The sequence below is a fragment of the Prionailurus bengalensis genome, chromosome B3 (genome assembly GCF_016509475.1).
Source record: "Prionailurus bengalensis isolate Pbe53 chromosome B3, Fcat_Pben_1.1_paternal_pri, whole genome shotgun sequence".
Lineage (NCBI taxonomy): Eukaryota > Metazoa > Chordata > Mammalia > Carnivora > Felidae > Prionailurus > Prionailurus bengalensis.
In genome coordinates, this window is record NC_057355.1 from 104,510,074 (window position 1) to 104,536,236 (window position 26,163).

The window sequence follows — 26,163 nt, forward strand, 5'->3', positions numbered from 1 at the left end:
GCAGTATGTTGCTATTTTAATGTTTCTTTATTCTTTTGTTTAGCATTTGTGACCAAAGGACCAACTATGTTATTGATAAATTTGCAAAGAACCTTCTAGCCTCTATGCCTCATGATGCAATTATCTTACTCAGAGGAGATTTGCCAGGGAATTCTCTCCGTTACATGCATTATTGCGAGGGACTGAGGCCAGATATTTCACTAGTGGATCAGGAAGTAAGTATGTGAAAAATATACTTAGAATATAGTAACAGTAATCGCTTTAAAGCAAATATTTTTTAAACTTTTTTAACAGTGGATGGGTACAGTTTTCATGAAAACTCTTAGAATATACATCATGTTCTTTTGTTTATTTTAACTAATGTATAAGCCATATGAATTGGTTCCTTCTCATCTAAACAGAATGTTTGGGGGCGCCTGGGTGGCTCAGTCGGTTAAGTGTCCAACTTTGGCTCAGGTCATGATCTCACCGCTTGTGAGTTTGAGCCCCACATCGGGCTCTGTGCTGACAGCTCAGAGCCTGGAGCCTGCTTTGGATTCTGTCTCCCTCTCTCTCTGCCCATCTCCTGCTCACACTCTGTCTCTGTCTCTCTCTCTCAAAAGTAAATAAATATTTTAAAAAACTTTTCTAAACTGAATGTTTTAAGAATTAATGTTTTTCATGGTAGAATCAAATAATATATTTGGCCAACACAGCCATTCAAATTAACACTGCCCACTGGTCCAGAGATTAAAATATTTTAGGTTGAATATAAAATAAGTTATACTGCAGGTAAGTAAACATTTCATTCTAAGTAGAAATTATTAACCCCAATTCTGGTATAGAATTTTGGGTAAACTTTGTTGGTCTTGTGACAAAAATACATTTGGAGAGGACTTGTGAAAATTTCCAGGTCTATTAAAACAATCTTCCGGAACTGAAGAAATATATTTAAACTATAAGATTTCTAATTTAAACCATAAATACCTAAAAGGGAACAAATCTATCTCTGGTGTTTTTAGAGCAGTCATCAGGGAAAGAGAATTCCTAATCTTTATACTAATCTTAATACTATGATTAGTTTGATTGAGCAAATTAGTAGGCACAATACTTAATAAATTTTGTTGAATTAATGAATAATTGGAATTTTTTGGAGAAAACTGGATAAACAGATTTGCAAATATGGGGAAACTTGCAAATTACACATTTTTTTGTAAGCAGTTTGCTTTTATATCAGGTACACAAATTGATTAATTTGATCTTCAGCCTAGCTTCTGACAAAAGCGAGGTTATTAGTTGATAATGTGGTATCCCACCATGATTTTAAAATACTGTTTAGGACGGCAGTCACTATCGTTGAAAAGCGTGGATTTCAAAGTTAATTAGACCTAAATTCAAGTCCTCATTCTGTCACTTCCAGGATGTGTGACATGGGGCTAATGATTTTTCCTCTCAGAGCTTCTGTCTCCTGATCTATAAAATGGAAATGATCATCATTTAAGTTAGGATGCTTTTGAATGCAAGAAACAAAATACCTAAGAGTAGCTTAAACTATAGAGGGTTTAATCTCCCGTAAGAAGTAGTCTGAAGATAGGAGGTTTTAGGATGGATAATACAAGCAGTTCAAGTGATGTCAGTGTTCCAGGCCCACTTTTCTACATCCATCTTGAACTGATGAATGTCCAGTTCCAAGCATCACATCCTAAAAGGAAGCAAAGTGCCTCTCCTCCTCTCTCCTCCCCTCCTCTTTCTCTCTCTCTGTCCCCCGTCCCCTGCCCCCCACCAACCTCCTATCTCTCTTCCCCTCTCTGTTGAGAGTAACATGTGCCCCAGAAGCCCCTAGCAGACCACCCCGAGGGCCCCCCTCTAATCAGTATTGGGTCATATGCTAATTCCTAAACTCCTTGCTGGCAAAAGGGAAAGACTAGACCCAAGCATGGAGCTGCCCTGGACTACCAGGTCAAAGTCAGGATTGTGTCAGTGAGGAAGAAGAGGGTACTAGCTGTTGAGTAGGCACCCAGCAGTGTCTAATGTGATTACTATGCAATAAGGTCACTATGAGAATTAAATGAGAAATATTAAGGTTGTAGCATATAGAAGGTGTTGAATTAATGTTAATATCCCTAAGAACTGAAACTATTGGGTCATAAGATCTAATTCAATCAGTATGTTTGAGTATTTACAATGTACACCTAGATTAAAATTAATTTGTCATCTCTAGTTAAATTACTTATATAAAGCAAGTAACACGTAAGCATAATTGCTCAAAAGGTAATATCTAAACGATAACAAAGCTTTGAAGGTGTAAATGGGAGTCTTTTCTTAAAAAAAAAAAAAAGTAAATCTGTACATATGAAAGTATAGATAAGGATATACTAAGTATAGAATTAAGAAATAATGATTTTTCCTGATATTGATGATTTATTTTAATCAAAAGACCATGTGAGAATATACAATTTGGACATACTGATACATTCAGATAATTTTTCTCTTTGAGGTCTAGATTGTCATACGTTGAGCTTCTCAAGGGCAGGGATTTTATCTTTTTCATTGTAGGTGGGCAGTACTTGTTTCTGGAGTAAATGGATGAACAAAAGAGTCGAGTAATGACACATCTCTGTATCTTGCCCAGGTTGTCTAGCCTGGCCACCAAAGACCTTCCAACTTCAGCAAACATAATCTGAGAACCATTCAATGCCAGGCACTGTGCTAGGTGCAGAGGCACAAAGATGAAAACATACAGTCCCTTCCCTCGAGAAGCTCAGAGTCTAGTGAATGAATAGTGTAAGAGCTGTGACAGAGGTAGGTACAAGGTGCTATAGGAGCCTATCATTCTGCGGTGGAACCTGGGGAGGGCATCATGGATGAAGTGATACTTAAGCTTGGTCTGAAAGTTGGGCACACATTCTCTAGGTGTGAGACGGGGGAAGGTCATTCTGGCCAGTGCATCCGTCAAGTGCATGCAGGTAAGATCAAACTAAGTGCTTAGGTTACCAATAGTAGGCACAGCTTAAGAAATGAAATCCAAGGTTAAAGTCATTTAGAGGAGTAGTCAGTGGCGAATACTTCGGTTGTGCTTGTTCATATTTTTCAATCATGTTAATATTTAATGAGTATAATACCCACATTTTAGAACTTTTTCATTGTACTTGGTCAACTTGATTCTTTTTTAAGAAGTATATCAAAAATGTGACATCACTTATTATTTTTCTGATAGATGATGACTTATGAGTGGTATTTACCCAAGATGGCAAAGCACTTACCAGGTGTCAGCTTTCCTGGAAACCGGTGGAATCCTGTGGAAGGAATGTTACCTAGTGGAATGGTCACATTTAATCTTTATCATTTTCTTGAAATAAATAAACAGTAAGCATTCTTTTCATATAATAGCTTTTCTAAAATCTTAAGCTTTTCTAAAATTGTTTATGTAGCAGCTGTGCCTCATCCAAAAGACCAATTTTCTACACCTATTTCCCTGTCACTGGTGAGATTATCTTTGTAATTAAATTGAATATCTGTGCATAAATGAGGCCAGGCAGAAATAAATGTTATTGTTCTGGGTAAAGGAAAAATAAGGACAGATTAACAAGAATAGCAAATAAGATCTTAGTATAATTCAGAGAAATTGGAGATGTGCCTGTCTACTTGAAATCGTTGCAGGTGGATCTCAAGCAATTATAGTTCCCCCGATCAACACCATGGCCCCCTTTTAAGTGTAAAGCAAATTTTTTCCAGGAATAATCACTATATAAAAATAGCTTAAGGATTTTTCTAATAAAGGATAAGGCATTTTTGTAAATAAGAAAAACACCTACAGTTATGCTGGCTGAGATAACATATGAGAACTGTGAATTCTAGACTTAAGAACGTAAAATTATTCATAGTTAAGGTCAAGAATAAATAACTCCTTCAGTGGTAGAGTGTTGAACATTTTTCCTATCCATGAAATGCTTGAGATTGTCCAGAGTGTGAAGAAGAAAACGTATTTCATCATTTCTATTCTCTTATAAAGGGGATTTAAGAAATTCTTTCTAAATTCCCAAGTTAAATTATCCCTTACTAAGAATTTGAGGGGCGCCTGGGTGGCGCAGTCGGTTAAGCGTCCGACTTCAGCCAGGTCACGATCTCGCGGTCCGTGAGTTCGAGCCCCGCGTCGGGCTCTGGGCTGATGGCTCAGAGCCTGGAGCCTGTTTCCGATTCTGTGTCTCCCTCTCTCTCTGCCCCTCCCCCGTTCATGCTCTGTCTCTCTGTCCCCAAAAAATAAATAAACGTTGAAAAAAAAAATTTAAAAAAAAAAAAAGAATTTGATAACATGGTACTTTTGGTGTTCAGAACCTGAAGTTTACTGTGGCTAATGAAGTGATAAATAATGAGTATAAGTGTTCTGTGAGAGTAATTTTAATTGTTCTATTTTTGAATAAGATATTAAGAGCCATTAACATCCCTAAATGGACATTTTTTTGGTTAATTTTATTTAATTCAACCCCACAAACATTATTGAATCTACTATGCTCCAGCCTATGTTAGGCCTTGGCAATAAAGTGAGACTCAGTTCCAAGTTTAAGTAGACCACAATCTTGTTGTATATACACATAGATATGAGTATAACTGGCTATAATATAATGGGGTAAGCTCTCTACTATGCTAGCCGAGCTTTGTGAAGTGTGAGACCCAGTCAATGTTCAATATGTGTTTACCGAGGATGATTTAACTGGGAGCATGGGTGAAGAAGCAATTAATTCTGCCTGGAGGCATTCATTCAGCATTTATTTAATAAATAATTGACTGTCCAAAATGACCCAACAACTATATAAGCTACAGATGCATGGGCATGACCCCTGCTGTTGCAGTCTTTTGGAGAGGGTTTCAGGTGGTGCTGTAAATATGAAGCAGAAAAATTACATTGTCATCTGGTAAGCATGGAAGTGTCAGTATGGACATAATGTTGGAGATTTAAAGACTAAGTAGGAATTTGCCAAGTGGGTAGGAGAAGGCCAATTCAAGGGAAGTGCACGTGCAAAGTCATGGGAAGGGCCTGCTGAGCCCTGGGGAAACTGGGAGTGGTCCAGTAAGCTTGGAGCACGGGCTTAAAGGGCTAGGTGAAGAGATGAGTGGGGAGGCACGGGGAGGCCCAGATTGTGAAAGGCATTACCCCATTGGCCATTGGCATGAATGAGGCATGTCCCTGTTACAGAAATACTCTATGCTCCATGTGGAAATTCTAAAAAACACAGGCAAATAAATATAAAGAAGATCAATACTATCTGTCTTTAAGATATCCACTGATAACATCTTGGTAAGCTTTTCGGAATTTCATTCATTTTTAACATCAATTATTTACTTCTACAAACACATATACACTCTCACAGACTCCTACAATACTAGCTGAGATAATAGTTTTCTGTTCAGTTTTTTCACCTAATACCATATCATAAGCATTTCCCCATGTACTCAGAAAAATGCTTTTATTACCATCATTTCTTGACTGTTTAATATTCTCATGTAGATGCATGATAACAAATATTCTATTTTTGGACATTTTTGTGAAGTCTAGAAGACTTTGACTATTATAATATAGCATGGTGATAAACTTTCTGGCCCATAAATTTTTGTTAATATTTTTGATTAACCAAGGCCTCAAGATAAATATTGCTTATTGGTATCAGTTTTTAAAATAAAATTTTGGGGGCGTCTGGGTGGCTCAGTCAGTTGAGCATCCGACTTCGGCTCAGGTCATGATCTCGCAGTCTGTGACTTCAACCCCGCGTTGGACTCTGTGCTGACAGCTCAGAGCCTGGAGCCTGCTTCGGATTCTGTGTCTCCCTGTCTCTCTCTGCCCCTCCCCTGCTCATGCTCTGTCTCTCTCTCTCTCTGTCAAAAATAAATAAACATTAAAAAAATTTTTTTAAATAAAATTTTTAGTTTATTGTTAGCCTTGTTCATTATAGAATAGAATAGAATCCGACGTGGGGCTCGAACTCTCAAACTGTGAGGTCATGACCTGAGCCGAAGTCGGACGCCCAACTGACTGAGTCACCCAAGCACCCCAAGAAAAAAATTTTTTAACTAGAAAAAATATGGTTCTATTACACATATACAAATAAATCAAAAATTTTACAAAGTTGAAAGCATAATGTGGAAGAATCCTATCTTTCCATTGAATATCATGAAACCATTTTTTAATGTTTTTACAAACTATTCTTAGTAGGTACATGTACTATATTTTAATAATAAGAGGGGAAAGGAACTATGAGTAGATAGTTAATGGAATATCTTAATGTTTAACTATCATAAAATTATATACTACAACAAATGACTTTGTGTATATAGTTTTCTTTGGAGGGGATAGAAGTTTGAATTCTTAGAATAGATTCTCAGAAGTGAAATTACTAAGTCAAAGTACATGAACAATTGTAAGGCACTTGATAGAGACTTTTTCCCCCAAAGCATTGAGCCATCAGCATCACACGAAAGCTTTCTAAATGGGCACTTTTTAAAAGGAACAAAGCTAATATTATTGAACACTTACTATTTTATTTTTAAGATGCGGTGATATTTTTTTATGTATAGTTCTATGAATTTTAACACATGTATACATTTATATAACTCCCACAACAATTAGGATACAGAACAGCTCCATGTAGGATACATGGATAACCCCCACAACAGTCAGGATAGAGAACAGTTCCCTTTCGTTGCTGAGTAGTATTCCATTCTTCAGATGTTCCTGTTTGTTTATCAGTTCACCTGTTGAAGGACATTTGGGTTGTCAGGTTGGGGACTAAGCTGCTGTAAACATTCATCTACAGGTTTGTGTGTGAACATGAGTGGGATGATTGGATTGTTTGTTTTCTTAACTATTGAGTTTTTAGAATTCTTTCTGTATGGTAGGTACAAAGCTTCAGCAAATATGTGATTCATAAATTTTGTAGCTTGACTTTTATTCTTTTTTGAAGTGGCTTTTGCAGATAAATTTTTTATTTTGATGACATCCAATTATCATTTTTTTTCTTTTATGGATCATACTCTTTGGTGTCGTATCCAAGAACTCTTTGCCCAGTGTCAGGTCACAAAGATTTTCACGTGTTTTCTTCTAGGAGTTTAATAGTTTTCTCTTTTACATTTCATATCAGTGGTCCACTTTGAGTTACTTTTTGTAAGGGGGCAAGGGATTAAGACAAGGTTCTTGGGGATTCTTTGTTGTTGTTTTGTTTTTGTGTATAAATGTCAAGTTGTCCTAATATTTGTTGAAAACATCCTTTCTTCATTAAATGGCATTTTCATCTTTGTATCTACAAAAGAAAAAACTCTTCTGGGTTTTTGATTGGGTTTTAATTTGAGTAGTGTTTTCATGTTCTATCTTTTTTATTCTTTTGTTCTTAACCACCCATATCATAGTTAAAGTGGGTTTCTTGTAGACAGCATATATCTGGGTCTTGTTTTATTTTCCATTTTGACAATGTCTATCTTTTCATTGGTGTATTTAGACCATTTGCATTTCATGAAAATATTGACGTATTTAGATGTATGTCTACCATTTCATTATTTGCTCTCAGTTTGTTCCCTCTGTTTCTCAGTCCACTGCTTCCCTTTTCCTGTCATATTTTGGAAATTTTGATTTTTTTAGTATTCCATTTTAAATTACTGAGTTGTTTGCTATGTCTCTTGCTAATTTTTTTTTTAACAGTTGGTCTTGAGAATCACAGTATACATACTTAACTTTTCACAGTCTACTTAGGATTAATATTTTGCTACTTCGAGTGGCATATAGAAAACTTACTGCCATATAAGTCCCTTTAACCTCCTCACTTTTGTGTTGTCATATATATTAATTATACCAGATACTTGATAATTTTTGTTTTCATCTGTCATACATATATTTTTTAATTTAAGAGAAAAAATAATTTAAGTTATTTATCTAGGTATTTGTCATATCCGTTGCCCTTCTTTTGATCCCAGGATATCATCCTCATTGTTCTCTGTGTGAAATGTGTTGTTTTTCTGTGGCTGCCTTCAAGATTGTGTCTTTGGTTTTTAGCAGTTTGGTTATGGTGTATCTGAGCATGGATTTCTTTAAGTCTAACCTGTTTGGTGTTCGCTGAGCTGCTTAAATCTGTAAGATTGTGTCTTTCACAAAATTTGGGAGCTTTTTTGACATTACTTCTTTAAATACTTCTTCTGCTTCACATTTTTTCTCTTCTCCACCTGGGATTCTGATGACATGAACATTAGACCTTTTGGTACTGTCCCACAGGTGCATGAGACCGTACTTTTTTTTTTTTCAGTCTTTTTGCTTGTGGTTTAAATCTCTTGATCTGTCACCATTCAGTTTACTGTCTGCTTCTCTCTCTCTCTTCCTCCCTCTCTCTCTCTCTCTCCAGACTTACATTAAGCCCATCTAATGAATTTTTAATTTCCATCATATTTTTCAGCTCTGTAATTTCTACTTGGTTCCTTTTTATATCTTCTGTTTCTTTGTTGAGATTTTTCTATTTTTCTATTCATTTCAAGAGTATTTGCCTTTACTTCTTGGGGCATTGTTATAATAGATATTTTAAAGTCTTTGGCAATTCTAACATCTGTACCATTTTGGAATTCACATCTATTGATTATATTTTCCCTTGTGAATTGAGATTTTCCTGCTTCTTTATAAGCCAAAACATTTTTGGATTATATCCTGGACATTTTGGATATTTGGGCCTTATTTAAATCCTAACGAGAATGTTGATTTGTTTGTTTGTTGGTGTAGCAGGCTGTCAGCCAGGTAAATCTCAGGCTGCAAATTCTGACCTGCCTTCTGTGTCCTGTAGTTCCAATGTTGGTTCTGTTTTCCAAGCATTTGCAGTGCGATCTGAATCAATCCCTGTGTGCTGCCCATTACTCAGTCTGGGACTTGGATGGCCATCTGTCCAGTGACTCATTTCTCAGAGTCTATTTAGGGTCAGATCCATGCATGCTGAGCTCAGAGATATGCCAGGAGTTCCTACACAACTTCATGGGATTGCTCTCTTGACCTCCCTCCTTTCTGTCTTCACTCTTGCCCTTTTCCTTCTTTGGAGCCTTCTTTCCTGGTTGTCTGGCCAGAAAGCTAGAGCTTTAATTTCCCTCACCTGCCACGCAAGTCCTGTGACTGTGTCTATGTCTGGAGCCAGGCTGCCAGAGGTCGCACAGAGGTAAAGAGCAGTGAGGATTTGCTCCTGGCTCTTGCAGCCACAGCTCCTCTGATTAGAGAGGTGTTCCTTTCCTTCAGAACTGTAGGGACCTGCTGGTTGCCCCTGCCGTCACTGGGCTGTTGCCTCTGTTGCTGGCACAGTACTTCCTGGTGCCTGGGGAAGGAGAGGAGGGGAGATCCAGGGGATTTCCTCTACTCTCCCCAACCTTCCCTTTCCTCCTTCTTGGGCTTGAAAACAGGGGCTTTTCTTGGAACTCTTTTTGTCCTCACTTGGCATTAGGCTTCCCTTGAGTCCAGGCTAGGCAATATCAGCAGTGGGGAAATGGTAAACTCCCCACAGGTTTGGTAGAACTCAGAATTCCGGTGTCTTTCCCTGTGCTTGTTTCTGCCATTTACTCTTCAGAGTCCTCAGATTCCAGGCGTTCTGTCCAAGAAGTCTAGTATGCAGTGGGGGAGACAGAGTAGAGCGTGCTTCCTCCACCTTCCCCAAAACCAGAACTCTTATTCTGTTTTAAAACCGCACTTTGGTATCAGATCCCCACTTAATCTTGAACAGCTCTGAGAGGGTTTGCCCATTTCACAGCTGAGGAGACTAGACACAGGTAGTTAAGTAATTTCCTCCAAATCACAGAGGTCAGAGATGGTGGGAAAAAACCTAAAATCTAAGCCGGAAGTATCTTGTTTCAAAGTTGATGGCGTCTTTTATTACTTTCAAGTAATTTCTTCTAATATACGTCTTTTTTTCCTATTTCGTAATAGCTACCCAGTCACACACCACAAATTGGAACAGAACTATTCGATTATAGTGAGTTTAAACCAACCTTTTTAAACCATTTCTATTCCTAATTTTTGTAGGATTTGAAGCTTTTTATAGTTTATTCAATCTAACTGATTTTAGTCAGCAAATATTGTGGATTAGCTAAGCATCCTGCTATGTGTGGTTTAGAGTTAATTCGGAGATAGAGAGCCTATCCTCAGGATGCTTCTGGGCTACTTGGGGAGATTTACGAATGCAAACAATAAGTACAATACAGTAACAATAAAAGAGAAGAAGAAAGTGCAATGGGAATTTGAGGAAGGAGAAACTACTTCTAAGCAGGGAAACAAATGAAGACTTGTATTTCCACCTGTAAAATGAAAAAAGAAAGGTGTCAAATAATATTTAAGTTTACATGTGAAACAGGACCACAGAAGCTTTCTTTCATTATAATAATGCTTGTCCCCAAATGATTTCTTATGTTTTGAGCAGGTAGGTTTTATTATTTATGTCTGTTAACTTCTCCCCAGCTCTCCCCAAACAGCTTTTTTTGCACTAATATAAATTCTAAACGGTCTATTTGGGAAAGATTTAAATAAACCGAAAGGTTTACCAATTGTTTATTGCTAACCAAGGTTCAAGGAGTCAAAAATGACCCTTTATGAGTTGTATTTATTAACATTTAGAACTTTGAGTTAAAAATATTTTCTTTTCTGTTTTCAATAGGAAAAAAACATTTGTTTGCATAGGAATTCATGAAGGTGACCCAACCTGGAAAAAGAACTATTCACTTTGGCCTTGGGGTTCTTGTGACAAATTAGTTCCTTCAGAGATTGTATTCAACCCTGAGGAATGGATTAAACTCACAAGAAATATCTATAACTGGACCGAAGAATATGGAAGGTAGGAACAGCAGTTCTGTTTTTCATCAGAGTATGGCAGTTTTGTGTGCTTAAAAAACTAAATTTTGAGATGCCATGAATAGTTTTGATTTTTTTAAATTAGTTATTAGTATTACTCATGCCCACATGAATTGTAACAGAGAACATGTATTTCTTGTTCTCATGTTTGAAGAACAGTAGGGAGGTGGGAGGGGAAGGGGGGGGCTGCGGTTGAGTGGGCATCACAACAGGTTGGTGCCCTGCACCTTCCGCTTCCAGCTCTTGTGACGCCATATTGTCCACCATCCTCTGTCTCGCACCCTAAAGGTGGAAGAGATCCATCAACTGCAGTAGAGCTTTACAAGGTACTCTGTTTCCCATGAGAGTTTTTATGCGCACGAACTTGCCATATTTTCCTCTCTTCAGGAGTAGCACATAACTTGTCTATAGGGGAGACTGGCCCTTGAGTAACTTTTTCCTACTCATTAGGAAAAAGTCATTATCCTGGTTATGTTGTTTGTCATTATCCTGGTTATGTTGTTTGGGGGTGTGATCAGTCTTCCTTGAAGCATCTCTATAGAGCTGACTCTCACCCATATGGAAATTGAGTCACCATCTCTAGAAATGTGCTTCTCTTGCCTATTTCTTAAGTTATGAATTACTAAAAGATTAGATAATTATTGTTGATAGGGGCGCCTGGGTGGCTCAGTCGGTTAAGCATCCGACTTCGGCTCAGGTCATGATCTCACGGTCTGTGAGTTCGAGCCCCGCGTCGGGCTCTGTACTGACAGCTCAGAGCCTGGAGCCTGCTTTAGATTCTGTGTCTCCCTCTCTCTCTGACCCTCCCCTGTTCATGCTCTGTCTCTCTCTGTCTCAAAAATAAATAAACATTAAAAAAAAATTATTGCTTATAATTCAAGGACAGGTGAGATCATATGAAAGATGCTACAAAGGTTTTTTGAATCAATATGTGCAAACAGTCCGCAGTGCACCAACCAGAGATGGATAAGTAGGTTTATATCAAAGCACTCCGTAGGGGCGCCTGGGTGGCTCAGTCAGTTAAGTGTCCAACTCTTGATTTCAGCTCAGGTCATGATCTCATCGTTCGTGAGTTCGAGCCCCATGGTGGGCTTCACACTGACAATGGGGAGCCTGCATGGGAGTCTCTCCCTCTCCCCATCTCTGACCTTCCCCCCGCTCTTACTTGCTCACTCTCTCTCAAAATAAATAAATAAACTTACATATGTATATTTTTAAAAAAGCACTCCATGACCATTGTGAGAAGTTAGAAAATAATCTATTCTGGGCACCTGGCTGGCTCGATCAGTAGAGTGTGCCGTTCTTGATCTTGGGGTTGTGCGTTCGGGCCCCACCTTGGGCATAGAGCTTACTTTAAAAAAAAGAAAGAAAATAACCTTTTCTGCAAACAGTGACCATAGTACAAATACAGGACACCACTCGTTATTTCCATTCCATCAAAATAGACACATAATAAGAAATTTAATTAAGAGAAGTCAAAATCCAGCAGATGGTTTAGCCATTGTTCTTTGAGCAGCATCCTGGCTCCAGCAGTGATTTTTATCAAAGCCAGGAGTCCCCTCTCTCAAGCTTATCCCCTAGCTTCACAGCTGTTTGGCTCTTAGCTGTGTCCGTAGAGTGACTGAGGCCTCGCCCCTGCCCTGTTGCCCATCTTGCAGTTCTTGGGAACAGCTGGTTCCTCAGATGCCTCCAGCCTCTTCCCACTAATCCTTCGTTTGCTCCCATGAGGCACCGGGGCTCATTATGCAGATGAAGAATACATTTACCAAAATTTCAAGTTCCTAAGGATCAGACTTCTCTAGGATAAGTTTATTATTTCCGTCCCTATCAGTACTTCAAGATCCAACCTATTTTATTGCCTTGTAAGATTATTTTTTAAAAAAAAATTTTTTTTAACGTTTATTTATTTTTGAGACAGAGACAGAGCATGAACGGGGAAGGGGCAGAGAGAGAGGGAGACACAGAATCGGAAGCAGGCTCCAGGCTCTGAGCCATCAGCTCAGAGCCCGACGCGGGGCTCGAACTCACAGACCGTGAGATCGTGACCTGAGCTGAAGTCGGAGGCTTAACCGACTGAGCCACCCAGGCGCCCCTCCTTGTTTTATAACAAGGATTCCATACCTGCCTGTAGCAATAAACGTAGCTTGCAGAAAACTCTCACTGCTTTCTTGTAACTGCAGGTTTGACCCATCTTCTTGGGAATCTGTGGCCAACGAAGAGATGTGGCAAGCAAGGTGACTATCCTACACTTACGTGTTTGTGGTTTTTCATATGGCGGGGAAGCAGCCAGTAGGGTAGGGGGTCAGTGGTATGATAAAATAACATTTATGAGCAGTCATTTTGTTTGAGGCGTTGTGCATTGTACATTAATAATCCCATTTCATCCTCACGACAACCTATGAAGAAGTTACTATTATCCCCATCTTACAAAAGAAACACACGTAAGGTAGAGAGGTTACTGGCCAATGCCAGATTGCTGCAAGTGATGGGAGTCTGAAACTCACATCTCCCTGACTCAGGCACAGCGCTGTGCTCCGGTGCTCTCCGCCTCGAGTAAACCAAAGCGAGTGTAATTGTTGAGGGGCAGTTAATACTGCCCTGGATCCATGTGGAATGTGCTAATTTAATTAAGCACCTGCTGAATACTTCCCAGAGGCCAGACACCATGCCAGGCTTGGAAGCTACAAATATGAATACAACATATTTCCTGCCCTCGAGGGGCTTACAGTCTAAGGGAGCAGATTTGAATATCACCGTCCTAGATGCTATACTTTCCTGTTGTGCCTGTATGGAACACGTTGTGGTGATGCTGTTGACTGCCATTATTTTGAAACATTCAAAATCTCTAATGCTAACAGACTTTGGCCTGGATATTAATATGAAAGTCCTAAGTGGTATACAGAGGGTGATACCAAGTACATAGGAAGTACTTCCTTCAGCAAACGAAGGGTGCCCAATCTGAGCCCGGAACTGTGCTCCACACCGAGGATTGAGTTATGATATAAAGGGTTTACATAAGTTTAAAGAGCTTTTAAAAAAAGTGTCCAGAAATACAGCTCCAAAATAGCAATTACAAAAATAGATGTACTGTGGTTTATGCAATAGTGTTTTTTGAAAAGCCAGAAAACAGCATAATTCAAGTTATCAGCCTAGCTATAGGGACAAATACTTGCTTTGAAGAACTGATCAAAGATGCACCGCACCGTATGTTTGTACAACGCTTTACTGTGACTGAATGTAGGAAAGCTGGGGGAGAAATCACCTAAAAGAAGGAAGCAAGTCATTATTCAGGCAGGTATTGATTTAACTGGCGTGCTGAATACAGTTTGGATGAGTGCATGTGGTCAAAGAGTCCAGCTACCTTTGAAGAACTAGTCACACGTGGCATGAGCCGTGGCAATGGGTCCCTTCGGGGGTGTGCTGACAAACTCAGCAAGTCTCCCCCTTCCTGGCTGCTCCTGCATGACAGTAATGTGCATCTGGAGGAAGAATGAAATGACGTATAATAGCAATGATGAATTTAGGCTTTTTTTCTAAAAGTTTGGCAAGCAGTGCGGATGCAGCGTGTTGGCAGTGGGGAAAGAAGGAGTTGCTGTTGGTTCAGAATAAACTTCTGTGAATATGGGAGAGGTACAAACAATGCAGTAAAGGGTTTGGTGTGTTCCTTATCAGTGGAAAAATCTGGTCGATGTAGCTGTACGTGTGAAATTTGACATCATGGTTTTAATGAAGATTCCCACCCACCCCCGCACTCCTAGGATGAAAACCCCGTTCTTCATCTTTAACCTGGCAGAAACAGCAAACGTACCTCCAAATGTGAAGGCTCAACTCTACACTCACGCATATAACGTATGTTCCATTTTTATATATATAAATATATTTGGGAGGAAGGTGGTGGGGATTAGAACGGAGGGAGTGTGTATCCCAGTAGAGTTTTTACTTTTTGTTTCTAGTTTCATTTGGCTTTTATAAAGCAGTATAAATGGAAAACTACTCGTACATCACAAATAATGTCTAAAGTAAACGGTGTGGTTGGCAAATGATGTCCATGTCTTAATCTCTGAAACCTGTGAATATACGGCCTTACGTGACAAAGGGGACTTTGCTCATGTGATTAAGTTAAGGATCTTGAGGTGGGGAGATTATCCTGGATTATCCAGGTGGACCCAGCATAATCACATGGCCCTTTTAAGAAGGAGGCAGGAGGGTCAGAGAGAAGGAGACGTGATGATGCAAGCAGAGGTCAGAGGAAAAGATTCGAAGACGCTACGTGGCTGGCCTGGAAGATGGGAGGAAGGGGCCACCAGGTAGGGAGTGCAGGCAGCCTCTGCAAGCCACCAAGGGCAAAGAAACAGATTCTAGAGCCTCCTCGAAGAACACAGCGCTGCTGCTTTTACAAAATCCTCGATTTTATGCATTTTGACCTCCAGAAGGGTAAGATAATAAATGTATACTGTCTTAAGCCATTATGTCTGTGCTGATTTGTTACAACAGCAGAGGAAACTAATAGGAAGCCATTGGAACAGGAAACAGTCACCACCAGACAAGTTCTGACAGGTTTGCCCTCTAGACAAAAGTCATGACCCTGGCTGCACTCGAAAAGATAGGTTCCTGGCTGGGTGGGATTTCATGAGAAAGATAAAGGGTCTCGGCAAGAGGCTCTGTCTTCTGACTGTGGCCCTGTCTTCTGACTGAAGCCAACCCAACCTTCAGATGGCCCGGCCACACACAGACTCTTGTGTAGGCGGTCCTCACTGACGGGAAAAGGGAGGGTGGAGCACAGGCTTGCTGTTGTTCCGTTTTAACGAGCCCCTTCTTTTCTGTGACTTCTAGCCCTGGGTTCCTCAGACACCTTCAGGGATCATCTTGGAGCCTACTATGTAGGAAACAGATATCCTGGCATGGGCCAGTGAGACCAGAGCCCGGGAGCCATATATGTGAGCACCTGAGGTGTTTCCGCAGCCTCTAGGTGCTGTGGGTCTACTCACCAGGGCAGTGGTTTAGAGCTAAGTCAAAATCACACAGCGTCCAATCCGTAGGACTCATTTTACTCCTAAATTTTGTGATCGTGGGTTCATTGTTCATTTATTCATTTACTCACAGAGTGCTTATTGATCGCCCAGTCTGTGCCAAATATTGTGTTGGAGATGACCAAGTATTGTCCCTGCTACCAAAGAGGTAGCAGGCTAGAGAGGGAGACAGAAGATAGAGTCCTCGGTTACATTCAGTCTTGCAGAGGTGCTGTGGGAACAGCACACTGTACGTGAGTACACCCCCCTGGCGAGGGGTGGTGAGGAAGGAGGGGGAAGTCTTCGGAGATGTCACTGGAGTGTCATCTTGAAAGCTCAGACGAGCTAGCCAGACAGACTGTGGGCAGGGTAGTGAGAGAGTGGGCGAGGAAGGACAGTCGATAGGGACAAAGGCAGAACCCTCCGAGGTGCCCACTCGAGGACAGCAAGGGATCGATTGCAGGAGGCAACAAGCTGGAGTTCTATCTGGCGTTTGGAAGATCCAGGTTCAAGGCCTACTCCACCACTAATTGTCAACTGTAAGTCAGTTAAGCATTCCAGGCCTCGATTTTTTCTAAAAATAGAAGTGGGCTTTAAGCTTTATTAATTATCTGTCACGCCCTGGTCATGTCATATCCTGTTCATCTCTCATACCCTGTGATTCCATGAAAAACAAATAGTATTTAGTTGGGAGAAATCCCTGAGACTTACTGATACTTCATATTCTCATCAGTGACCTGTTCCATGGCCACCGTTGCTAGGGCGCCACTGAAGCTAATTCACGGACTCATTGTCCCTTTGGACCTGGAAACTTTACTCTTTCCAGTGGACACAAGTGCGTGGGTGTCTTCTTTGCATATGCCTCCAGATATGTGACTTTGTTTGCAAGACAAATGAGGTCAAATACTTGATGGGTCAACACAAACCCACCCCCCCAGTACTGGTATTTCAAGAACGTTCTTGTTAGGTGTAAGACATTGTGTATAGTATTCCACTCAATAGCTGATGCAGAACTTTCAGTTCAGGAGACATTAAGTTCAGGTGTAGTGGGGGAGCAGGGACTATCCCCATTAGCTTTAGGAATGCATTCGATAAGTTGGTGTCCCCACTAAATAGAATACAGTCTGCTAAGACTAATGTCACGGTAACATTCACATAGAGGAGGAAATGTAATTCCATGTGATGAGAAATGACCGGCTTCTTTTTTTTTATTTTTTTAAATGTTTTTTTTTTTCTCAACGTTTTTATTTATTTCTGGGACAGAGAGAGACAGAGCATGAACGGGGGAGGGGCAGAGAGAGAGGGAGACACAGAATCGGAAACAGGCTCCAGGCTCCGAGCCATCAGCCCAGAGCCTGACGCGGGGCTCGAACTCACGGACCGCGAGATCATGACCTGGCTGAAGTCGGACGCTTAACCGACTGCGCCACCCAGGCGCCCCTTGACCAGCTTCTTAAGATACAGCACATGTGGCTTAACGGGCCACCTGGTAGAAGTTGACGATGCGTCGGTAACAAAGTGTTCAAGAGACGGGTGGTATGTTCATTCTGTTATCTAATGACTGTAACAGGGAGGTCATGAGTGAGCCTCTCATCCTCTTGAGCCATTGGGGAAATTCTCACTGAAGGGCTGGCCTCTGTGTTGAACTCCAGAACCCAGGTGGGATTCTGAAAGCCGAACCGTTTTCTGAACAGTTCCTGGGTGCCTGCTTTGTGCCTGTCAGCAAGGCTTGGAAAAAGAAACAGCAGACAGAGAAAAAAAAAAAAAAAAAACCTGAGGAAAGACAGGGAGACATTGGATAACTGACCAAGAGAATGGAAGAGTGGAAGATAGCGTCACAGTTTCCACGTACATGCAAGTGCGAGGTGACCGTTTCCTTTGTTACGGAGTGAAAGAAGCGCATGGGCCAACTGCTTTAAAAGCCACCTTGGGGGCACCTGGGTGGCTCAGTCCGTTAAGCGTCCAACTTGATACCAGCTCAGGTCATGACCTCACGGTTGGTGAGTTTGAGCTATGAGCCAGGCTTTGCACTGACGGCACGGAGACTTTAGGCTTCTCTCTCTCCTTCTCTCTGCCCCTCCCTCACTCTCACTCTCTCTCCCTCTCAAAATAATAAACTTAAAAAAAAAAAAAAAAAAAGGCCAGCTTGGAGACTAAAGGTTAGTAAATACCAAGATGACATATGCATTTATCTGCCCTGGAGTAGAAGTCGGGCCAATAGATGATCTGTTGGGTTCCTTTCAGCTGAATGATGTGATGAATACAGTTCTAACTGCAAAAGCCCTTGTCCCTGTAGAAAAGCATCATTGCTTGTTCTGCGCGTTGAGTCTGCTGCTGACCTCAGGTTCCTGTACATCCGAGTCCAATCTGACAGTCCTCAGGAAGGCTGTGAAATTTCCAAATAAGCAAGTCTAATATTCCGTTGTGCAGATTTGTATCTTTCATTTGTTGAATTTTGATGTTTCTCCCTGGAAAACTCAATACCAAAGATTCCAGCTCTGCCCGATTAATGCTATCTCTGATGTTGGAAAAACAAAATTCCTGATTCCTGTGGGCAAAGTGTTAACTATTAAAATTATAATTATAGGGTGCTCCAAAGAGCATCTCGCCGTGAGGACATCTCTTAAATTCTGTTACGCCCAGCCTATTCGATGACGGATTTGTTTGAGCTGTTTTATTGTTGCTATTGTTATTACTGTTGTTTTTAATGTAGAGAGAAATCTGTGTGAAAATGAGGGTCAAAATTTAAATTCCTTCAAGTTCTTTTTCCATGCAGTTTTCTAAAGAAAGCTATTTTTTTTCCTCTAACAGCTAAATTTAGAGTTTCAACCTTTCTGCCTGTTGAGTAAATAGCTTTCCATGAATTAGAACTAAATCCCTTTCCCAGAACATCTTTCTGGAGGAAGAGCATTATGTCCTGACACCGTGTGTCTTAGGTTCCCTCTGCACATCCGAAAACCCCAGAAGCAGTTTTAGATGAAGTACATTTGCCTCCTGCCACTGTCATAATTACAGTAACATTCTTGCATTTTCTGCATGGCCTAGCAATGATTAGATTTTGACTATCGGCCGCTTGGATTTTTTTTCCTTGTGTTATTAACTCCTCTGTGTTTTCTGGTTTTTGAAAAAAAAGTCAAGGGATAACAATGGAATACCAACATTTTTGCCGTTTTTCAGCTCTATAAGGAGATTGTCTATTTACGAAAGGAGCACCCGGTGAACTGGCACAAGAACTATGCCATCGCCTGTGAGCGGATGTTACGCCTTCGGGCAGGAGACTCAGACCCTGAAGTCTTGTTATCGGAAACCATCAGACATTTCCGTCTCTACACTCAGAAAGCACGGAATGATCCACAGCTGCCTGATATTTTAGTTGCTCTAAAGCACCTGAGAAAAGAACTGCAGAGTCTGAGGAATAAGAAAAATGTCTGAGGCAGCAGAAGGTGAAAAACCTGCTCATCCTCCCGCTTCCAAAATTCCAAAGTCCAAAAGTTTTCCCTCCAAGAAAAGAAGTTGTACACAAAACTCGAAGACCGAGTCAGCTCCCAGATATCAGCAACGTGGTAGGGCAGTATACCGTTCAGTATACTGTGCTCCTTACTGCCATGTGCTCCCTATGCAAATTCTGTTTATCCAGTGTTACCAAATTAGCATTTCAGTGAGAATCTTCCAGAAAAACCTTCCTACTTCCTCCGTCTTTCACCTAATGACTTTGCTTGATTGGATGCTAGCAGAGAATGGGTTATTTTCATATACTTTAAATATCGATTGCGGATCTTTTTAAGGGCCCTTTTACTGGGATCCGTTCTGAGGTTAAATTCTTGAAACATTCATACCAGACCAAAGACACATTTTCTGTTTCCCAAAAAGCGATTTTTTTTTTTTGAGAGTGAATCTTGCTCTTCTTCAAGTTAAAATACTTTTTTTTTTTTTGAGTAGCTCTGGTTATTACATAATCTCACACTTCAAGCTAAACACCAACCCAGTAATATTTTGAAAAAAGTTGGGGTTTTATTGTCTTTGATGATTCTCTGAAATCATCAAAAAATAAAGCTAAGCTGTTGTTTGCTTTCTCTCAGTTGCATAAAGTGGCAAATAAAAAGAATTTTGTAGTTCCTTGCTTAATTTTATATTTATGTTTTACTTCTATTTGGATTCATAAATCCGGGCCCAATAATTAGTAAGCTCCTGCGGCCAAAATGCAAAAAAAAAAAAAAAAAAAAGCGGGGATTGGGGGGCGGTGGGGGGGGATGGGGGAAGTTGTTCAATAAATTCATTTCTGTTACAAGCATCTTTTATACATATTACTAAAGAGAACATAGTAAGAAATGCAAATAATAGTTCTTTATTTTATTATGACAGTTAATTAATAGCAACCTGTTTTAATGAATAAAGTCACTCCGAGTCCTTCAGCACTTCCTAAGTAGAGGCCAGAATCTGTAGGGATTCTTTTCCCCCCAATTGTATAGCTCCTAGACTCCAAGCGCTATATAGGCCCCTGTATAGAAATGCTCACTAATGAAGAGGGAGGGCTAGAAGCTTGTCTGCATTCAAAGATCACTGGTGAGTCATTCAGCAAGAAAAGGCCCCTTACCAGGAATAGTCACAGTTCCGTGGCATTGTACTAGCAAAAGGGTCTGATCAAAGGTCTCCTGTGGAGCTTGCATGGTTCCCTTTCATACTACGACCATAATTAAAACCACTAATTCTCTTTTAAAATGCTGCAGGATGCCATGTAGGCATCTGTCTGGAGTGTCCTTTGTGATGTCATAAGCTGTTAAGGACCAGCGCCGAGGGCTTTTGAGTGAAATGCCAGTCATGAAGGTGCTTCAAGACAAGGGTGCCTCTCAAAGCTTGACAGGGCCTTGACTGCACAATTCGAGCTGAATTTGCCCCTTGTCAGCTGCCAGTAAATAAATCTCAAAGGGGGAAAAGCTGAAGTTTCATTACCTGATCCATGGGGCTTTGTTGGTTTTGGCATCACACAGGGGAAGCTCTTGCCCCTCCATTCTCTGGATTTGAAGATGTCCATTGGAGCCTGCAGTGCCTGGACAGGGTTCAGAGCGGAACCTTTTGAAGAGTGTCAATAGTTGTAACAGTTCAGCTGTTAGGAAGACAAATAAACGGAGGAGCTCATTAATCCGCTTTTGGCTCTCAGTGCCTTTTGCCCTTTTATCACAGCCTTATTAGGCTCCTACTCATCTTGAACCAGAAAAAAATGAATTGGAGTTGTTGAGTGCTAATTGGCAAAGACTTTTAATCATGGGCCAAGAACTTTCACTGACTTGAAAGTAACTTCTCCACGGGGAAGAACCGAAAACCTGGTTTACCTTAAAACAAAAACCTGTTGGAGTTCAGTGTGGTGTAAAAATTTAAGGAGGCATTGATAAATTGTCTAAGTTTATCCATTTGAAAGAAATCATGTGAGATTATGATTTCCACTTTGCTTACGAAAGGTACAATAAAATTCGAATAAACATTTCCTGGACGTGCATTGTTTTATTGGTTCAGCAAAGAGATCGCGTGCATGTGTGAGATGATCGTGTTTGTTTCTGAACATCTCTATACAGGTGGATGTGAAAATGCATTTGGGCATCTATATACACGTGGTGTCAGAAGAACCTCATTCAAAGTAGTATTTCCTGTTCGTGGCCTTAAGAACGGCAAATAAAGGTCTCTTCGAGAAGATGTGCTTATTTGTGTCTGTACTGTGGTGCTACATATATACGTGTGAATATGCTTTGTGTGCTGTTGTCAAATGGCGCATAGATTTATTATGGACGGTACTTGGGCAACAATGGCTTTGGACCACTCTCTCTTTGAGAAAGCAATGATATGATGGCCCCAAGTAGATAGGGTGATAATTATTTAAATTGTTAAAAACCAACAGTACATGAAAAAATAGCAAACTGAACCGAGATTTGGGGAGGTTGGGCTTCATTCCCAGATCAACTATTTGAGGTTAAACAAGTTGCTTTCTTTTTCTGTCTCATACTTTTCCCCGGCTGGTGCACAAACACCATAAAACCTGACAGAAGGGGTCTCTTTTAGTCTAACCCCCCGACATGGAAGACAATGTGAAGGAGGTGACTTCTCATGCAATATTTGGCCAGGATTCTCCTAGCAATGTCCCTGGAGTGCCACGGGTTGGCAGGACGACAGGAACCCCACAAGGCCAACTTCTGCCCGGACTTTGGCCTGAAGAGCAAGTGGGAGCCGGCAAAACTGTCGGCCTCTCCTCGCGCTGCAGTGCCCTCCTGCCTGGCGCGGAGGCTGGCGCACACGGGAGGCAAGCAGGGAAGGGGACTGTGGCTCCGAGCCCTCTGACAAAGCCCCCCAGCCGCATTCCCGCTGATGGGAGCTGTGCTTGGTTCTTACTTTTGACTTTCCTCTTTGCTTTCTTCAGAGGTCTCATTTTTTTTTTTTTAAGTGCTTTTGTCCTATTACTCAAAATAAAGCCAAACTGGAAGGGCATCAATTACTAGTATGCTTTCTTGAGATCTTCTAGTAGAAATTGTGAAATGTTATCTCTGGCCATCTTCCTAGGGTAGAACCACTATGTTGACTTAGCCTTTATGATACCTAAACAAAGCCCATTTTGAGTGGTAGGGTTATTTTTTGATACTCTGCTGATTTCTTTAAGTCATCAGGCTAGGATATGAAGACCGGCTTTTTAAATTTGTATTTTAAAAGTTAAACAATGTGAGGCCTTCCTTACAGTTCCCGCCAATAGCCATTGGAATTTAGAAATGTTAATACTTTTAATATTCAGAAGAAATGAGAATTCGCTGTTAGAGCAAGTTCTTCTGCTCTGTTTTAATGCTGGTATGTTTTACAGTTGCACCAATGTAGAGCAGTCCTCTTCTTCTAAGTGGCTCCAAGCCCAGTGCTTAGGTAAAGACAAAATTTCCAGCCCAGTGAAAGATTCATCCTCATATTTTGTTGTGGCTGCAAAAATCACTCTAAAGCTTGTGCTCACAAACAAATAAGTCACGTTTCCAGGGATTCTGGGAACATCTAAAGGCCATATCTTGGCACAGCATTACAGAGCAAACACGGAGCTAAAGCTTTAGCAGCGATCATATTTAATGAAGACGTCATTGTCAGTACCCTCTAAAGGTCTGTTTGATTTGGATCAGCATAGGATGGTATAAAAAAAAAAAGCCTCAGGAATAACACAATGTGCTTACCTGGATATAGGAAAGCAAACTAACAGGAATATATCTTGAGAAAGGGATTTTTCTGAAAAAATTCTGATTGCTCTTCAACAATGTAATGTATATCTGGTGGAAATTATATGTACTGGGAAGGTTAGCTTATGTCATATTGCAAAACGAAAAACGGCAGGGGGAGAGGTGGGGAGAGGTGCTAAAACTATAGACAGGAAGCCTACAATTACTGACCTATACGTGGAGTTATCTGGATCTTTTGTGCAGATCCAAAGCATGAATGGTTGGGGTTAATTTTCAATAACATAGGTACTGTGATGATGTTAGAAAAGTTGAGTTGATAAGGTTGAGAAAGTTTCACAAGATGGATGGAACACAAGAGAATGGTGTCCATCCCAGTGATCCAGCTTCTGGAGTGGCCCGGTATTCTCCAGTCCTGTACTTACTTGCCATTAGGGGAGGACAGTGTTAAATAACATTGTAACAATCAATAGAAATCGAAATCTGAGATTTAACCCTTTCATAATTTCCGTTGTTGATAATTTGTTGTAAATCTGTGTAAGTAGTATCAGGCGAAAGAAGTACAAGAGATGTAGTGTAATCTTTATATCGATCAGTTATTTTTGTATTATGTGCAGATTGTAAGCTAATAAATGGACATTATATCCTGTTTTTAAAAATATGCACACCGTAATCACCTTGTGTTTAGAAGTGTTACCTTAAAAGGGGTTGTTTTGCATGTAACCTTCTAAAAAAGAAGACATTTTGAGATTTTTCTCCCCTCAATGAAATATTCCCTAGGTGGTTGAACCACTGAAAATACCCTTAATACCTGTGGGGGTTGCTCGTATGGGAAAGTGTGAGCGATTAAAGCCAAAAGGGGAACGCTGCTTGGGAAATGAGACCCAGTTTTCTCATCATTGGCTTATGGTGTGATGGGACCTACAGGTGTCACCTGGTACCCTAGATTCATGAGCATCGTAACAGAAATCCCAATGATACCCTGGCATGCCAAGACGTGAACTCAAAAACTCCAACAGAGGGTGATCTAGGATGTGAAGACAGGGTAAAAGACACAAGGACTGGAATCTTCTTAGGGTATCTTCCCTCAAAATAGGTTCCGAAAATAGAAGGGAAGCATTATATTATTGTATTATTATTAACAGTGCTTTTAAAAGTTAATATATAAGAAACAAGGGCTCTTGTAAAATACTCTAGCAAAAGCTATGGAAAACGCTAAAAGGAATTGTTTATAAATGGAAGATGATTCATTGATCAAAGCACTAGGTTTCCTTTAAGAGTTAACCAGTCTAACAGGTGAGAGAAAGTTTCAAGAAGTTTTGTCTATAAAAGAATGAAGGGGCTTTTGGGTGGCTCAGTCAGTTAAGCTGCCGACTCTTGATTCAGCTCAGGTCATGATCTCACTGTTGTTGAGATTGAGCCCCGTGCTGGGCTCCTTGCTGACAGTGCGGAGCCTGCTTGGGATTCTCTCTCACTCTTCCCTCTGCCCCTCTCCCCTGCTTGAGCTCGCTCTCTCTCTTTTTCTCTCTCTCTCAAATAAAAAAATAAATAATTGGGGAAAAAAAGATTGAAAACCGAAAGTTCAATTATGCATCACTTAAAAACAAGAAAGTTCAGGGCGCTCTGGGTGGCTCAGTCGGTTAAGCGTCACACTCTTGTTTTCGGCTCAGGTCATGATCTCACGGTTCGTGAGTTTGAGCTCCACATCCGGCTCTGCGCTGTTAGTGTGGAGCCTGCTTGGGGTCCTCTCTCAATCTCTCTCTCTGACTCTCTCTCTCTCTCTCTCTCTCTCTCTCTCTCACCCCTCCCCCGCATGTACTTGCTCTCTCTCAAAAGAAATAAATAAGTAAACTTAAAAAAAAATACCTAAGGGGTGCCTGGGGTGGCTCAGTAGGTTAAGCGTCCAACTTCAGCTCAGGTCATGATCTCTCAGTCTGTGAGTTCGAGCCCCGCATCGGGCTCTGTGCTGACAGCTCAGAGCCTGGAGCCTGCTTCAGACTGTGTCTCCCTCTCTCTGCCCCTCACCCACCCTCTCAAAAATAAACATAAAAAAAATTTTTTTTTTAATTACTTAAAAAAATGGGAAATTTCACTGATGGGAGAGTACTTGTACTTAGTGGTTGTTTTTATTTAGTGTGTCACAACTTTTTTTACTAAAATTAGAATACATTCCTTTAATATGTGGACTGGTATCTACACTGTTTTTATATTTTCCTTTCAGTGGTCAGCATTCTCACCACTAGCCTACGCGGTCACCTTGCATTCGCCTTGAGGCTGTTCCTCACAGTGCAGGACTGTGCCTAGTCATGGTGATTGTCATCCTGGGTCATGAAGTCAAGTTAGTGGAAATTGACCATCTCTTTCTTCATGAAATAGAATAAAAATATCAAGATGCATCTGAGGGGACAAGGGTATTCTTTGATGAAACTTTCAGTTTCATTTCCTATACATGTGTATGTGGGTACATGTATAACACATATATCATACTATATATCCGTGTGCGTGTGTGTGTAAGACCTTTATATATAAATCTATACATGTATGTGAACTGGGTCATAATAGAAAAGGTACTTCTCGTTGTGGATCACAGTAAAGAATAAATTGGAGAGCCACTGGCCGTGGAGAATTTACCCAACTTTATTGACCGTTAATGCCAAAAAGCTAATAAGGGATCATCTAGTATAACTAGCACAAGTAATCTAGTTTAATGAATGAGAAAAGTGACGCCTGCACTAAGAGACTTGCTTTATGTCACACAGCTAGGTCATGGCAGTGCTGGGACGAGAACATGAGCTTTTGCGCTCAATCTGGTGTACTTTCCCCTTTTTCCATCACAGTCCACTAAAACCGCTGCATTCCGCTGTCAACTGTGTGTCACATTGAAATCCCCAAATGATGTGGCCCTATTAAAATTAGGATAAACTTTTCTAGAGGCAAATGGTATGTAAAACCGAGAACTGTGTTGTAGGACACGGTTTAAAAGCCATCCACTGAGTTCCTTTCTTCCCCTTCTCCAGACCTCTGGGGTGTAATTTCTTTTCTTCCCCTTCCCTTTTAGACAGAGTCAGTTGTATCCCTGGTCTCTGACAGAGGATTTCCTTACCCATTCTGGACTTAGGAACGTACACCGAAATGA

The 26,163-nt window shown here is 40.7% G+C and overlaps 1 protein-coding gene across 6 annotated transcripts in view; it reads left to right on the top strand.

Moving 5' to 3' along the window:
• Positions 1 to 25,428, top strand: part of TMEM260 (transmembrane protein 260) — a 72,691-nt gene extending 47,263 nt beyond the window's left edge. Inside the window, exons 11-16 of one of the 6 annotated variants that reach the window (XM_043556234.1) lie at positions 44 to 215; positions 3,197 to 3,345; positions 10,635 to 10,811; positions 13,009 to 13,062; positions 14,587 to 14,677; positions 15,022 to 17,033. In XM_043556234.1, the coding sequence (XP_043412169.1) occupies positions 44 to 215; positions 3,197 to 3,345; positions 10,635 to 10,811; positions 13,009 to 13,062; positions 14,587 to 14,677; positions 15,022 to 15,309 (931 nt within the window). In that variant the 3' untranslated portion in view covers positions 15,310 to 17,033. Of the gene's footprint in view, positions 1 to 43; positions 216 to 3,196; positions 3,346 to 10,634; positions 10,812 to 13,008; positions 13,063 to 14,500; positions 14,678 to 15,021; positions 17,034 to 19,014; positions 21,320 to 25,248 lie in introns of those variants that run through there. The other 5 variants (XM_043556235.1, XM_043556237.1, XM_043556236.1 and 2 more) reach the window with 5 other exon arrangements.
• Positions 25,429 to 26,163: the final 735 nt, after the last annotated feature.